The sequence below is a fragment of the Sminthopsis crassicaudata genome, chromosome 5 (assembly GCF_048593235.1).
Source record: "Sminthopsis crassicaudata isolate SCR6 chromosome 5, ASM4859323v1, whole genome shotgun sequence".
In the NCBI taxonomy this organism is placed as follows: domain Eukaryota; kingdom Metazoa; phylum Chordata; class Mammalia; order Dasyuromorphia; family Dasyuridae; genus Sminthopsis; species Sminthopsis crassicaudata.
In genome coordinates, this window is record NC_133621.1 from 297,574,839 (window position 1) to 297,591,056 (window position 16,218).

A 16,218-nucleotide genomic window follows, 5' to 3' on the forward strand; every position below is an offset into this window, starting at 1 on the left:
GACTTTTGTTACAAAAGTGTATATAGTCTGGCAAAGCAAATTCCATATCGATCACATCCAAAACAAACAAATAAAACATCTTTACCTGCAAGATCGGTCCATAGCTTCTTTATCTGGAGATGTTTCATCAGGAGTCCTCTAGGATTGCACTTGGTTATTGTACTGATCAGAGCTCTTAACTCTTTCAGTTGTTTTTCTAATGTTCTCACCATTGTATAAACTGTTCCTGGTTCTGTGCATGGTATTCCCAGATTTCTTTGAAATTCTTCCATCTTTTTTTTTTTTTTTTTAACAGCACAATAGTAAGTATTCTATCATGATCATATGCCATCACCTGTCTAGTCATTCTCCAATTTGGGGGACCCCTTCAATTTTCAATTCTTTGCCACTGCAGAAATAGCTGCTATTAATGTTTGTACAGCATAAGAATTTGTTTTGCTCAGGGCTAATCTTTTCCTATCTCTATCTTCTTTACTCCAAAGAATAAAATGTATTTCTGTATCCAAGGCTGTATATTCTTCCTTCCTTTGACTAATTCAGCTGAGAGTAGGGTTCAAGTGTCACCTTCCTCTGTGTAGATTTTTATGTGTATACCCAATTATGAGATAATTTCCTCCTCCTGCTTTTTTCTCCCTCCTCCCAAAGTATTTCTCTTCCTTTTTTTCCATTTCCACTCAGGCAATGAGGTAGCACAGTGGCTAAAGTGTTTGAATCAGGAAGATCCAAATTCAAATTCTGATTCCAACAGCTGTGTGACCTTAGGCAAGCCACTTAACCTATTTGCCTTAGTTTCCTTGATTGTATGATATGGGAAACACTGGTACAGGATGGCGTGCCCTCATCAGAGAAATTACTATAAGCAAAGCATAATTTAATTAGCTCAGAAGAAACTGCGCAAAGTTAGAGAAGCACTCCAAATGTTCATAGGGATTATTTGTGTCCAACCTGTGGTCCAGAGCATCCTGAACTCGTATTGGTCTGAGCCAGGTGGACACACTGTGATTCGGCTCTAGCAGCCCTTTCAAGAACAAAGCACACTCTGGTCTGTGGAAGGATCCTAAATGAGTGGCAGTTGAGGGAAGTTTAACCTAGCAACTTCTTGTTTGTAGATTGTAGATCTTAGTTTGTAATTGGAGGGAATATGCTGTGTCCCATAAACCACACCTATATTTTTGGAAGCCTTTTTCTACACTCTTATACACTTAACTTTGATATGCTACATAATACTGCAGAAAAAGAGTAATGACTTTGGAATCAGATTTTCATTAAATCTCACTTGTTACCAACTTAAAAAAAAAAAAAAAAAAAAAAAGAACAGGACAATCACCAACCAGTTTCCTCAACACTAAAATGGGAATGGTAACATCATCTCCCTCCCAGGACAGTTGTGAGGATCAAATGAAACATTTGTAAAGTGTCTAGTACATAGTAGGTGCTATATATTTGTTACTTTCCCATTCTTCTTTAAAGATCAAGGTATAAAATAACTCTGTCTAGTCTCCCTCTGTCACATGATGAAAGTTCTGAAGGGATACAAATGTCATCGCTCCATAAAAAACGGATCCTTATGATTATTACTTCATGTTTATATTTTGTCTTTTTCTCTGGAGACTTTTAGACCTTGTCTTTTCATTGGAAATCTTCTATTTCATTAAAGATCCTCTCTTCCCTCTTCCCAGCAAACCTCCCGCCCATTCCCTGCAATAGGATTATATTCAGTTTGGCTAATTCTTGTTTGTAAACCTATATATCCTTTGTGTTCTGGAATATCACATTCCAAGATCACTACTTCTTTACAGTGGTTCTTAAACTGTAATCCTGACTAGATTCTCAGCATTTTAATACCTTCTGGCTGCTTGTGGTATTTTTTCTTTGATCCCAGAAACTCTGGATTGCCTACAATGAACCTGGTTTTTGTTTTGGGATTCTTTCAGGAGGTGATTAACAGATGCTATATTTACACTGACCCGATTCTAAGATCTGGGCAGTTTTCTTATATGATTTCTAAGGGTTTTTTTTTTTTTTTTTCTTTTTTTGGTCAAGGCTTTCAGGGCTATTGTTTTCTAATAATCTCTCCTAACTGGTTTCTAAATCAGAATTTTTGCTATGAGATACTGTTTTCTTCTCTTTTTTTGTCCCTTAACTTTTTTTTTTTTTTTTTTTAATTTTGAACTGCAAATTCTTTTTCTTTTAAAATACACATTGCTTTATAAATGGTATTGGGAGAGAAAAATCAAAACAAGAGGGGAAAAAAAAAAACAGAAAAAAGATTGAACATAGCATGTGTTGATTTATATTCAATCTCCACAGTTCTTTTTCTGGACATCAGGGCATTTTCTATCCAAAATTCATTAGGATTGCTTTGGATTTCCTCTGACTTGTAATTTTTCTTGATGCTTTATGAAATCATTTACTTCTATTTGATTCAATTTTCAAAAAGTTTGTTGCTTGGGCAGTTTTGTATCACTTATATGAAGCTTTCAAATCCCTTTTCAAGTCTTTCTTCTAGAGCTTTTTTTTCCTCCAGCACTTTCATTTCACTTACACCAAATATTATAATTCAGGATCTCAGGGACAGTTCAGGCTACAGACTAACAAGCTTTGAGTGATCTTAAGAGTGGTCTGACCCAAAAACCTACCTTTTGGTCTTACAACTTCCTGACCTGGATTTAGCTCAGACCAAGACACCTGTGGACTTGTCCCATTTGACTACTGCTGGACTCAGTCACTGGAAAATTGCTGGTCCAGAGCAGTGGTCCTCAAACTTTTTAAAGAGGGGGCCAGTTCAGCTCTTTTCATAGTGGCCAGAAACTGGAAGATGAATGGATGCCCATCAATTGGAGAATGGTTGAGTAAATTATGGTATATGAAGGTTATGGAATATTATTGCTCTGTAAGAAATGACCAGCAGGAGGAATACAGAGAGGCTTGGAGAGACTTACATCAACTGTTGCTGAGTGAAATGAGCAGAACCAGATCGCTGTACACTTCAATGCTGTATGAGGATGTATTCTGATGGAAGTGGATATCTTCAACATAAAGAAGATCCAACTCACTTCCAGTTGATCAATGATGGATAGAAACAACTACACCCAGAGAAGGAACACTGGGATTGTTAGCACTACTGTCTATATACCCAGGTTACCTATACCTTCGGAATCTAATACTTAATGTACAACAAGAAAATGGTATTTACACACATATATTATATCTAGGTTATACTGTAACACATGTAAAATGTATGAGATTGCCTGTCATCGAGGGGAGGGAATAGAGGGAGGGAGGGGATAATTTGGAAAAATGAATACAAGGGATAATGTTATAAAAAAAAAAAATTACTCATGTATATATAATGTCAAAAAAAATTATAAATAAAATTAAAAAAAAAAGGGGGGGGGACCAGTTTACTGTCCCTCAGACTGTTGGAGGGCTGGACTATAGTAACAACAAAAGCTCACACTGTCTCCTCCCCTCAGCCCATTTGCCATAACCCAGCGGGCCACATAAACGTCCTCAGTGGGCCGTAGCGTGAGAACCCTTGGTCTAGACATTCAGAACTATGGCCTCTTTTATGGTCTCTGCCTTTGCCCTGGTTATTACGCTGCAGGCTTCAGACCAGACTGGAAGGTACAAGTGGACCCTGCCCCTCCTCCAGTGTCTGCTGCTGGCTTTCCCACTCCCTAACCTTTCCACATTGTAGTTCTCCAGCAGGTTCCACGAGGGCACTGGACCGTTGCAAACCATTTAGACCAGCTCCCCCCATTCTACGGGTAGGGATACCGTAATAGTGCATCACTTGGGCATGAATGCAGTACATTCATGGTACTACAGATAAAGTTTATAGAATCACAGCTCATCGGGATCTTAGAAACCGAGTCCACCTATAAATCCATGAAAGGTCAAGCTGGGATAAGCAAAGTGGTGGGATGGAAAACGCCCCTATCACTCACGACTTTTATGACCTCTTCCTGGTCTAAGGCTGATATAAGATGGGATGGGATGGCAGCTCCCTTGCTGCGTGAATAGTAGACCCTCCCAGCACAACGGGGCCATCAGGCTGGGATGCCAAAGTGGCTCAACACCCCAGAAGTTCCTGTAACCTTGGAAACGCGGCATTTTTGGCTGCCACGAGCACTACCCCAGAAACAAAAACGTAAGGGCCAAGAAAAGCTCGTTTGTCCCGGAAGCAGTCCCTCGTGGGTGAGTGTGGCTGGAAGGCTGAACATGTCTCCTTAGAGAACCTCTCACGGTGGGAAAGGGGGTGTCCACCAACAAAAGGAGAAAGCAAAGCCATGGATCCCATGATGGGCACGAGTAGATTTAATGAAAAGGCTGGGAATGGGGAAGGGCCAGGAAGCCAGGAGGTTGCCTATTAGTGTAAACGAGGCAGGGAACTAAGCAGAGACTAGAGATGTGCTCAGGAGAGAGTTGAGGGTCTCTCAGAAAGGATGGAAGGAGTCTCTGCTAGAGCTTGATTTGTTCCAATTGCCCGGGCTTGCACCTTTGGAGGGCTTCAGGGACCCTGTGGCCTAAAGAGCCTCAGAGAGCTCCTCCTTTCCTCCCCGGGGCCAGCTCCAGCTCTCCCAGCCTCATAGCTGGAAAAGAGAGGGGGAGCGGGGGTCTTTTACAGATGGTGGTGGCTACAGGGGAATTTTAGGGTGTACTGTGGGGGCCTGTTCTTCATAGTGGGCAGTAGAAGTGATCAGTAAAGCTCTCTTTATTATAGACCTACAAAATATGAGAGAATTTTATATATATATAGATATATATCTCACTCTCTCTTTTACAAAACAGCATCATAGGAGAAAATGTGGCAAGTAGGTCAGGCACAGGGTCACAGAGCCTCTGTGGTAAAGCACAGGTACCAGAGGACAAGGATAAAAATTTCACAGTCAAAACAGGGTGACCCCACTATGAGTAGTCCTGCTGGAACAGGTTGCTCTCCAAACTCTGGAGATGGTCACAAGCAGGGCCTAGGTTAGGGTGGGCTTGGTGGTGGTGATGGGAGGAGGGGGTAGGGAGCAAGCAGGGAGCCCCCACCCCCAGCCCTCCCTCCCACATCAGCAGCAGTGCCACTTCCCTAAGAACCAGTCCTCTGCAGTCAGACAACTGGGAAATGCTCCTGGTCCCCAAGTTTGGAGATGCAGAACCTTCCCCAGCAAGACACAGGATGGGCCGATGGGGCTAGACAGATCGGGGCTGGGAAGGACGAGAGTTTTTCTAGGAAGGCCCCAGGGGAAGACTCGAGGCGGCCTGGCTCAGCAGCCAATCAGCTTCTTGAGGAAAGCCTCCAGCTGGTCTTCATCTTTGATGCCCACAAACTTGTCCACCACGTCCCCGTTCTTGATGGCCAGCACGGTTGGCACAGCAGAAACCTGGAAGGGGCGGGATCGAGGGGGATAAAAGAGAGGACCGTTATCTCTAGGCCAGAGAAGGCTTGCTGATTCCTGGTCTGGTGGCCATCTCTGTGGGGCAGAGAGGGCTGGGGGTCCCTAGGACAGCAATGTTCAAGACTACCACTGGGGCTGGAGCAGCATGAGGTCCCTTCCTCGAGAAGGGCCACAGGGAAAGAACATCCCAGAGTTCTGGGCTTTCCTCAATGGAAAAATACTTTTCCATTCAAGCTCCCAGTATTTACCCTTCTCTCTGAAAAACCACACACTGACTCATCACCCAGTGGTTTGGCTGAAGGCATGGCAGGGATGAAAATAACTACCACTATAAAAAATAGCTGCAAGATGGGGGAATGGGAAGAGAGGATGCAGATAGCAGCCGAAAGACCTTGGTGTGGTGCTTGACTGAGTTTTCTTGCTGCTTAAAGGCAGAGGGAAAAAGGCAGTATGACTTGTGGTGAGATTTACAGCAGGTACAACTCATTGATAGGAATCAAAATGGAGACTGGAATACAAAGTTGATCAAGGAACCATGGGGAAGTCTTCCCATACCCTGGGCGTTAGAGAAGGGAGGAAGAGGAAGGTTCAGACACACTGCTTGGGATAGAGAGGAAAGGCAATATGGACAGGGTTCGGAAAGAGAGGCCCAGATGAGCCAGGCTGAGTCCCAGGCAGCTGCCTTAGTGGGGGGCTAGTCCAAAGCAATGCAGATGGAGGAAGCCTGCTTGCCTCAATCACTTACTAACCACATAAGCCTAAGTCCCGGCATCTCTCTGAACTTCAGTTGACTCATCTGTAAAATGGGAATAAAATCATCACCTCTTACCTCACTAGGTTATCATGAGGCTCCAGTGAAACAATGCCTTTAAAGCCCTTTGTCAGCCATGAAGTGCTACACATTCACAAACTATTACTGCTGTTGTTGGGTCCATAAACTATTTACAAAAGACAGGAACCCTGCCTTCTTGGAGCCTGCATACTAACAGAACAAAAGGCCTAGCACAAACATCTATTTTTTCCCTCCCATATGAGTAATGGGTACAAGATAAGCAGACTAGTTAAATACCTTAGAAGCCAGACATACAGCTGAACTTTGCCCTTTAAAACCCTCTACTAAACCAGCGGTTTCTAGCTTTTAGTGTGTTCTGGGCCCTTGTGGAAGAAGCCCACAGACCCCTACTCAGAATCCTGACTTTAGGAGCACAAAATACAATACAGAGGTGCACAAAGGAAACTAATGAGATTAAATCAGAGTTATTAAAATATATTTTAAAACAAGGGTCATGGATCCCAGGTTTGGAACCAATCGATAGCTGATGAGGAAAGGGATGATGCAGATTTTATCTCTGGATATAGCCAGTGTCAAGAGCAATGCTTTTTACATGGTGGCCATTTTAATGTTTGCTGAATGAATGAAAACAGTCAATTGTGAAGAGGTTCTGGGATCATTCCCAAAGATGAACTGTACATAAAAATCCGTTTCATAGTCACCTTTCTCTTCTGATCAACCCTGTAATCAGTTGGATTCTCACTGTCCCTAACAAACCTGGGGCTGTGTGATACCTAGCAGTCTACCTACCCCCCAAAAGACAAGAGTGGAGCCCACTGTGGGTATTGCAAAGAATGTCCTTCGGGCTTAGAAACAATGATCGGGGCCAACCCCAAAGTGAACAATGGGAACCTTGGTGGGATAAGGGAAAACGCTCATTTCTGTGTCTAAATCCTAAAACTCTGATTTCCTCAGTTTTATCAAAGACCCCAGCACAGGGCGTGAACCATTTGCGGTCACTCAGGCCCATCAAAGCCCCACGCTATGTTGGTGAGATACCCTAAGGACAGATTATGGTCTGTTTGTTGAGATAGAAAGACACCCCAAGCAGGGATGCCCCAGGAAAGGCCGAGGAAGCTTTTGCTTGATCCCTTAAAAACTGGCTAAGTTTGCTCCTTGCACATCCAGGGCAGTGAGGAGGCAGCGCAGAGAGGGCCTGCAGCACCAAGACGGAGGAGCCAGGCCAGCAAGCTGCCTGTGGGCCCTTTGTTTCCATTCCCGGCTTCATGGAGCCCTCCCAGGCACATGATTGGGTGGGTGGGCATTGACAGTGCCAAGAAGCCTGCACGTGCCCCACCCCTTTCCTGCCCAACCAATGACCAAAAAAGGCTGCAGAGGCTGAGGCAGGGAGAGATGCCTGGGCCTGGCTGGGCTGCTCTTGGGCACCCTCTGGTGGCAGCCCACGCCAAGCCACACAGCCGGCGCTAGGTGCTCTACTGGAGAAGGGACGCCAGGACTCCTGAAGGGATGCCCAGACTGAGGGGACACCCTTCCCCTTCCTGCCCCCCAAGAGCCTTCGAAGAGGAGATGGTGAGGACCGGCCGTCTGTGGATGACCCACACTCTGGATAAGGAAGGAGCCTGGAGAGCGTCCTGATGTTTAGCTGGGTGAGGGTCCCCTCTGCCCCCAAGTGTGACACCACGAGGTTTGGCTAAGGCCGGTCCCTGGGAGGGGCCTCTTCACTGCACAGAGTCTGAAGCTTGCCTGAGCCCCCCCCCAGCAGTGGTGGGATACAAATTTAGGCCCTTTTGCTCTTCCCATCTCTGACATTCCAAGTCCTAAAGGCCCTCAGTGCTCTCAGTCTGTGAGCTGAAGCCATCACATGTCTGCTCACCAGCAGCTAAAGGAAAAACAGACTAGGATCATTTGGGTGGAAAGCTGAAACACCACCAGGGAAGGGCCTGCCACAGCCTCTCGTTCACTCCCCTCAGATCCTCGGATCACTTACAGCAGACCAAGGCCAGAGAGGAGGCCGCTGAGCTGGAGCAACAACCTGAGAGCAAAGCTTTTCACTTTCCACTTAGAGTGAGCCTGGCCTGGCTGGTCTGCCTGAGACTCGGCTCCTTATCCAAGCAACGAAGACAATCCTTAGACTGCCAACTGCACGGGGCCGCCGGGCGTTACGTGAGAGCCCGTTTGCTGTCCAGTCACTCTGTCCTTCACTTAGCCCTTACTAACTGAGCTCTAAGGCAGTCTTGCAGGGCTCGCCCACCCATCCCAAACCTCCTTTCCTAGTACAGACCCAGGCTGGGGCTCCATAAGCGCAGGAGAACACAGGGGCGGCCTGGGACTGAAAGCAATCTGAGATCAACAAGAGGTCCCTGCGGAGGAAGAGGGAGGGGGAGCTGCCACACAAAGAAACCCCCATCCTTTCTAAATGAACAGCTCCATGCATTTTGGAATAGGAGGTTCTCACAACTGAGAAAAGGCCAGTCACCCGCAATCCCACCTCCGTTCTCTCTTGGACCCAGGCTCGGCCCTGGGACGAGGCAAGCTCCTGCCTGGGAGCACTCCTGCTGGGCTGCAACTGCAGCTCCGGCATCCCTGCAGGGGCCTATCTGCAGCATATCCCCAACTCTGAATGCACTCCCACTCTCTACAGCCTCCAGCTAGGGGCCAGACCCACAAGCCCCCCCATTATCTGCACCTCAGGCTCCCAAGAACACCACTTCTCATAGGAAACAAAGGCATCATGGAGTTAGGGAGACAGTATTGAGCTTGCAGGAGGAAGAGAAACCTGGCATCAAGTTTTGGGGGATCACCTCCCTGAGGTTTCAAGTTTCCTCTTCTGGAAAATGGGACCAGTCCTCATGCTACGTCCATCCCAACATGATGACATATGAATCTTAAAGTGCTTGGAAAGTGTGGGCTAGTTAGGTCTGTCTCCCCCATGGAGGACGAGCCAAGGCTTTCTAGGGTCATCACACAAACTTTGGGGAAAGCTCTCACAACAGGGGCCAGCCCAGTAACCTGACTGGGAGAGGGCCAAGAAGGCCCGTCTCTGAACCCTCCGGCTGTGTGAGCCCCGGCAGCCCCTAAAGTCTGAGCGCCCCAGACACTGAAAGCTAACCCGCCGTGGTGAAGGAAGTCTGTCCAGCCAGAGCTCTACACTTGAAAATGAGGTGAAGGTCTGGGAATGATCAGGATCCTCGTCCTGCCCCCAGCCTGAGCTGGCCAGCAGCCAGAGCAAAGTCCTGGGCAGCCGGCAAAGGCGATTTTACCAACTCCAGGACCAAGAGAGGTGAGGGCAGGGGGCAAAGGGCAGGACAACAGGAATAATAAAGAGAAAAGAAGTTGTTGCCTTATCCCCAGATACGCTGAGAAAGGGACTGGTTCTGGAAGCCAGAAACACTTGAGGGATGTAGGCTATGTGGAGTCAGGACAGCCTGGAGCCTGGGGGGCATGCTGAAACACAAGGCAAAGAATGCACACACATTCCAAAGCTCTGAGGGGGTCTCCCTCCCCCTGCTCCCCCCCCACTCTGGGGAATCTGCTGAGGATTGTGAAATCTGAAGTTGGGCAGCTGGCCAGGGGGACATCGATTGTGGGGGCAGAGAACAAATGAATGCATCTGGGAGGGAGGAGGAGAGGGGGTTTTGAGAGAGGAGGACGAAACGAGGCAAAATCCCAGAAGGTAAAGAACTGTTTAACATGCTAATCGGGCACCTTGGTCTGGCCTCAGGAGCAAGGGGCAAAGTTATGGGGGGCTCAACTGAAAAAAATATCATCCTGATGAGTGGATGTGAACTCAAGTCTAGGAGGCTTCTTGGAATGGCAGTGAGCTTCCCTCCAAGGGAGTATGAAGAAGCCGGGGTGGGCAACTGGCAGAGACGAGGTGCAATGGACAACCTTGGAACCAGGAAGGCCCGGGGCCCTCTCTCTATATTCTGCGACTCTCTAAGGCCCTAACTTTAAGGAAAGCATTTAGTTGGGCAAGTGTTCTCTATCTCAGAGAACTCCCAGGCCTAGCCCTTATTTCTGCCAATGCTAAAATTCTGTGATTTTCACAAAGCTTTGGGTCTTTAGTCCACGAGCTAAGATTCCCTTCTAGTTTCATCAGAAAGATAAAAGGGAGATAAGAGACTGAGCAGGCAAGAGGAAGCTGGCCTTCTGCTGGCTGTGGAATCTCAGCCATCTCCCCTGACCAAACCACTGGGCTGAAGCTCGGTGACCCAGATCCTCTGACTCACTGCTGCCCCAGGCCTACCACAGGCCCTCCCCAGCCCCATGCAGACATATGGATTATCGCATTCTAGCTGCCCCAGGACTCTGGGACTCCTGGTGGGCTCCCTGATTGGGCAGGGGGCAAAGGTCACCAGAAATCTTTGCTGCTGGGGGAGGGGAATCTCAAAAGATCAGCTTCTGGGGGTCAATAATACTCTTTACAAAACAATACAAGATTCTGTCCCGAGGAGCGTTATGAGTGAGGGGTGTAACCTCCCAATCGTTCCAAGGAATTGTTGAAACCTCAGAAGGAAATCCTTCTAAGGCAGGTCATGAGAGAGGGACATGACACAGGATCTGGAGACCCCAGAGGCCACCTCACCCACTCCTTTCCTTCTCAGGGCAGTGTTAGGGTCACAGTCTAGAGAGGGTTGATATGGTGACTCTGATGCCTAAAGCAAGAATCCTGGGAACATCAAAAAGCCTAATGGGTATTTCTGTTCAAGGCAGAGGTGTGGGGGAAGGAGGATGAAGGGTCTACCCAACTGCATCCTGTGGTTTAGGGGAGCAGGAGAGTGCCAGGGGCTGTAGCTAGGTTCCAGGCTACTGCGGGCACCTGTTTCATACCTCATACTCAATGGCGAGGTCTGTGTTGTCATCAATGTCCACCTTGGCCATCAGCACCTTCCCCTCCTGCTTTGCCACCATTTTCTCTAGCCGGGGCCCCAAGATCTTGCAGGGGCCACACCACCTCAAGAAGGGAAACAAAGGAAGCACCTCTGTCACATAAGGCTTGTCTCACTGTCCTGCTCTTGTTGCTCCAAGGGAAGGTTTTGTGGGAGTGGGATTTATGGGGACGAAAAATAAAAAATGTTATTGATGAAACTTTTTAAAAAGAGGCAGCTAAAATGAGACAAGGAAAACTCAGCAGCCCAAGCCTCAGCTTCAAAGAATTCTCAGTGCATCTCCATTTAAATATATCTTCCTCATAAGAAAATACTTGTCCTCAGAAAATGCCATCTGCATCCAGAGAAAGATCCAAGGACACTGAATGTAAATCAACACATGCTATGTATGCTCACTTCTTTTTTTCTGTTTTTTTAAATTTTCCTCTCTCCCCTGGTTTTCCCCTTTCGCTGATTTTTCTCTCTCAACATGGTTTATAAAGCAATGTGTTTTAAAAATAAATAAATAAATACAAAATAAAATGCTTGACTTCCTGGGAAGCACCATCAAAGCTGTGAGCCCCGGCTGAACATTACCAGGAAAAGTGCCGGGGTTGACAGTTGGAAGTCAACCACACAGCCTTGGTCTCTGACTGTGAATGAATAGGGCTCATCAAGAGATGGCTTCTCCTTCCTCAGTTCCCTCAAACACCAAGAGGGAAACTGAAGTCAGACAATGAGTCCTAATGAAGCACAAGATTCTAAAAAAAAGGAAGAGATATTTGGTTCAAGAGCTTTAAATTCACCCCATCAGGTAGCAGAGGAGGAGGAGTGCTTGGGGGATTGCTCGTCTACTGTTTATGCAAACCACTACCCCAAGCAATCAGCAAATCCGATTTCTGGAACTTCAGAGAACCCAGGAGCTCAATCCAGGAAATATGATCTCCATGGACAGAGGAGGAAGAGAGTGAGAGGTTAAGACTAGAGAGATGTCCCAGGTTGTAAATCGTGGAGACCTCCACCTCTAATTCTCATCTTTGACCTAAGAGGGATTGAAGCCAGATCATCCAAGGAGCACAAAGACGTCAGGCCAGGCTTAAGGGGAAGCTGTGGGGGCTTTAAACAAGCACGTGACCACGGCACTGGGGACCCATAGCTTGCTGGGGGCATTTCCATTCAGGGTTAAACTTAAAGGTGACAAATGTTCACTTCCCCAGTTTTGGAGAGGGACAACTTAAAAATATGACAAAGCTTCTCTATGAGGTTACTGAACTGTTTAGAAACCCAGGAGGCCAAATACTGCCCCCTAATGGTATTCTGGACACTTAAAAAAACCCAACTACATTTATTGAAACTGAGGATAATTTTGAAAAATATTCCAGAGGTGGGGCCCTGGAAACAAGGGAATTTCTGGGAAAGTGAATTAAGGACTTAAAAACTTTGCTCTCGGCATAAGCCCGATACTCACTGTGCGTGGAAATCCACAACTACCGGTGTCTCAGAGTTGACAACTCTGTCCTGAAAGTCGGGCCCATCCTGGACGTTAAACGTAACTTTAGAGGTCTTGGTGGTGGAGAATGTCCGGGCCAAACTGAGTGCAGCAGTGGGTCTAGCAGGGCCGCTCTGGGCTAGAACCTCAGGAGAAAGGGGCGCCCAGCGACACTGAGGGAGCTTCCTGGAGAAGACAGGGGCCAAGAACCTCCTGAGGACCAAACGCTGAGCCATCTAAAGAGGAAAAAAGGAGAGGGAGGATTTGTGAAGGTAGTGAACTGGGGCAAAAACAAGGCCGCCAAGACCAGGGCCACAGAGAGGAAGCATCCTGGAGGGATCCCAATTCAAAACAAGGATGCCCAAATAGGAGAAGGAGTGTGGGACTGGAGAGAAAGGGAAAAAAGGATGATTGGAAGAAAGGATAACCAGAAGGAAGAGTGAAATAGGGGACAAAGATAAACAAGGTAGGGAAGGTATGGACTGGAGTCTACCATTGGCCACACCTAGATGTGTAACCTTAAGCAAACTGCTCATCTGTAAAACGAGGAAGCCAGAGGATTTCTGAAGTCCTTATGACAGGGAGAGCTTGACTCAAAAAGCCCAAAGATTTACCAGGTGACTGTGTCAGCTCTGCTGGACTAGATACAACAGAGACAATCTCGCCCAGCAGCTTCCTTTGAGAGGCCTTAGTCCACTAGGAGGGTATAAGAGTCAATAATGGGAGGGAAGGCAAATATATTTGGACAAAGTAGAAATCCACACAAAGTGCTGTCGAACGTTGTGAAATCTTGGGATGCCAGGGCTGGGAGAGGCCTTGAGATGTCATCTAGTTCAACCTCCTTTTGTACCCCCAAGGCCACTGACGCCCTGATCTGAACTGGGTCAGATAATCAAGTGATCTACATATTTACCAAGCGTTTACTATGTGCCAGACCCTGCAAGGGGAGAAGAGCATGAAGAAGTATGAGGAACTGACATTCTAAAGGGAGATACAAGTAACAGAAAAATAAACACATAAAGGTAACAGACACCAAGTATTATATATATATATATATATATATATACACACACACACACACACACACACACACACACACACACACACACACACACACACACACTAGTTAAATACAAAGTAGCTTGTGAAGGAGGGCACCAGCAGCTGAGGGAAGCAGGAAAGGCTTCTGCAAGTGGTGTTTGAGCACCCTCCTCAAAAGGGAGAGAATTTGAGATCAGGTCCGTGCAAAGGTGTGGAGGGAAGAGTGCTTATGATCACCCCCATTCTATATGCAAACAGAGAAGTCAAGCCCAGGATCACACATTTGGGAAGTGTTTTGGGAAGTCTAACACTTCCCTCTGTAACAAATGTGCTCTGAAAAGATAGGCTGGGTCCAAGTTACTCTAGGATTTAGAAGCCAGAGGGCTTATTTCCGTTCTCTCTTAGATTCAATAAGAGGATCCCAGAGTGGCTAAGTGGGGAATTAATGGCCACATTTATTTTTAAGTGACTGGTGGCTGTGTGTAAGCCTGGATGGTGGGGCTTGAGTTAGGAATCTGTTGTAATGATGAAAGTCAGAGCTAAAATGGCAGCTGTAAGAATGGGGAGGAGTCATATGGGAGAACTTTTATAAGTTATAAGGGAAAGATATAGCACTCAGTGATACAGGTTGTAGGAGATTCAAGCACAGATCTTCAGCCTCCAACCCAATTATCAAGAGCTTATCTTGTGTAACTTATATTGTATCTAGGTTATACTGTAACACATTTAATATGTATGGGATTGCCTGTCATCTAGGGGAGGGAGGGGAAAATTTGGAAAAATGAATATAAGGGAAAATGTTGTAAAAAAAATTACTCATGCATATGTACTGTCAAGAAATTATAATTACAAAATTAATTTAAAAAAAGAAAAAAGATAAAAATCTTGTGTAAAACCTTGGGGCACATCATTCTCATCCCAGCTTTTTGAACTGCTGGGTGGTGACCCCATGTGAAGTCTTGTAATTGAATATGAAGGTCATGAAATTATGATTTATTATCAGCAAATGTTTGATTTGTATGCCTGTTTTACATACTTATATATCAGGGCCACATAAACATTTCTAGGGAAGAGGAGTCAAAAATGGAAAAGGTTTTAGAAGCCCTGATTTCTCGGGATGGAGGGAGCAGGTGGGAAGTTTCTGGTGAAGATTCCATTCCCAAGGCCCTGGACCTCTGAATATAGGAAGCCACCCCTGGGACATAGCAGGTGTGGGGCCTGCGAACTTGTTTTTAAAGAAATCTTTTTTATAACCACTGTGATATAATTAGTCTCCTTTGTGATACTATGTACTTTATTTAAAACACAATGCTGAGAAGAGGTTTGGAGGCTTTACTAGACAGACTCCAGGGCAGAAAGAGTTAAGAACTCCTGTTATGCTGAAGGGTCAGATCAAACGTAAAGCTTTCTGCAAACCTTGAAGTACTCTATTAATGTGGACTATTTTAATTATCACAGGATTTAAAACTAAGAGTAACTTTAGAAATCATCTGATACAACCCTTTATTTTTACAGACGTGGAAACTGAGGCCCAAAGAGATACAATATTGCAATCCTCCATTTGGCTAAAGGCCCACGACGCTGCAATCTTTTTCAAAGTATTCACTACACGCAAAGGACCAGGCTAGAGGCTGGGGGTGCAAACCACAAGGATGTCAGTTTCTACCCTTAAGGAGGTTCTCTACCGGGGGAAACTGATCAAGAGGTGGGACATTTGGGCAGGAAGGGACCAGGACGTAGCGACGGAGGCTAGGAAGGAAGCTCTCGGAGGGCAGGGGCAGAGGTGAGGAAGGCACTGCGGGTCAGCCAAAGCACGGGGATCGGAGTCAGAGTCAACCACTGCAGAACGTGAAAAATGGCAATGGTCACTCCCGTCCGGAAGCTCCCGGAGGGCAGGGGCTATTTATTTTGTTAATAAGAAGTGTTGATAAATTGGCCCGGCACGTGGAAAGCACGGAACCAATGCCCGTAAATTAACAGGGAATGCAAGCGGTGGCCGGACTAGCAAGGCTTTGAATGCTGGGCTTAGCAGTTAGCAACGAAGGGCCGGGGGCAGACACGTGCCCAAGGGAGATAGTGACCCCGAGGACCAGGGGACCCGAGTTCCGAGGCCTGCGTTTCGGGGACTGGACGGAACGCGGGGCCCGGGGTGGGAGTGGGGAGGGGGCCTCCAGGGCGGACGGACCCGGGAGGAAGCTGGACGCCGCCCACCGCCCGCCCCGGGGATTCCCCACGCGCGCCTCCTACCTCCCTGCGGCGCGAGAGCGGCCACGAGACCGAGCGAGAGGAGGCACTTGGGCCGCCCTACCCTCTCCACTGCCGCCGCCTCCGCCCCCCACGGCCCGGCCCGGCCTGGCCCTGCCCGCCCGTCAAGGGCACGGCGAGCGTCACTTCCGTTCCGGGGTCGGGTTTACGTCACTTCCGCCAGCCGCCCACCGACTTTGCGTTTTTTCTTTCCCTAGAGAGTGGAAGGAAAAGGAGGACAGTGCAACCGGAGGAGGCGGGGCCTGGCGCCGCAAGCGCATAGCGTAGGAAGTGTCGCTCGCCGTTGGGGCCGGAAGTGAGTGGGAGGAGCGAGCGAGGGGACGTTAACGCCCCGCGGGCGTGGCGGGCAGCCGGCTCCTCCCTGGTGCCCGC

At 47.3% G+C, this 16,218-nt stretch overlaps 1 protein-coding gene and 1 long non-coding RNA gene across 2 annotated transcripts in view; both read right to left on the bottom strand.

The window, feature by feature from the left end:
* Positions 1-197, bottom strand: part of LOC141544888 (uncharacterized) — a 65,198-nt gene extending 65,001 nt beyond the window's left edge. Inside the window, exon 1 of the long non-coding RNA XR_012482833.1 lies at positions 86-197. This is a non-coding gene — a long non-coding RNA (uncharacterized LOC141544888). The remainder of the gene's footprint in view (positions 1-85) is intronic.
* Positions 198-4,297: 4,100 nt separating this feature from the next.
* TXN2 (thioredoxin 2) lies at positions 4,298-15,975 on the bottom strand. The gene is made up of 4 exons (XM_074271576.1): positions 15,829-15,975; positions 12,520-12,776; positions 11,014-11,137; positions 4,298-5,375 (listed from the first exon to the last, which is right to left on the bottom strand). The coding sequence occupies exons 2-4, from the start codon at positions 12,774-12,776 to the stop codon at positions 5,259-5,261; spliced, it is 498 nt and encodes a 165-aa protein (XP_074127677.1). The 5' UTR covers positions 15,829-15,975; the 3' UTR covers positions 4,298-5,258.
* Positions 15,976-16,218: the final 243 nt, after the last annotated feature.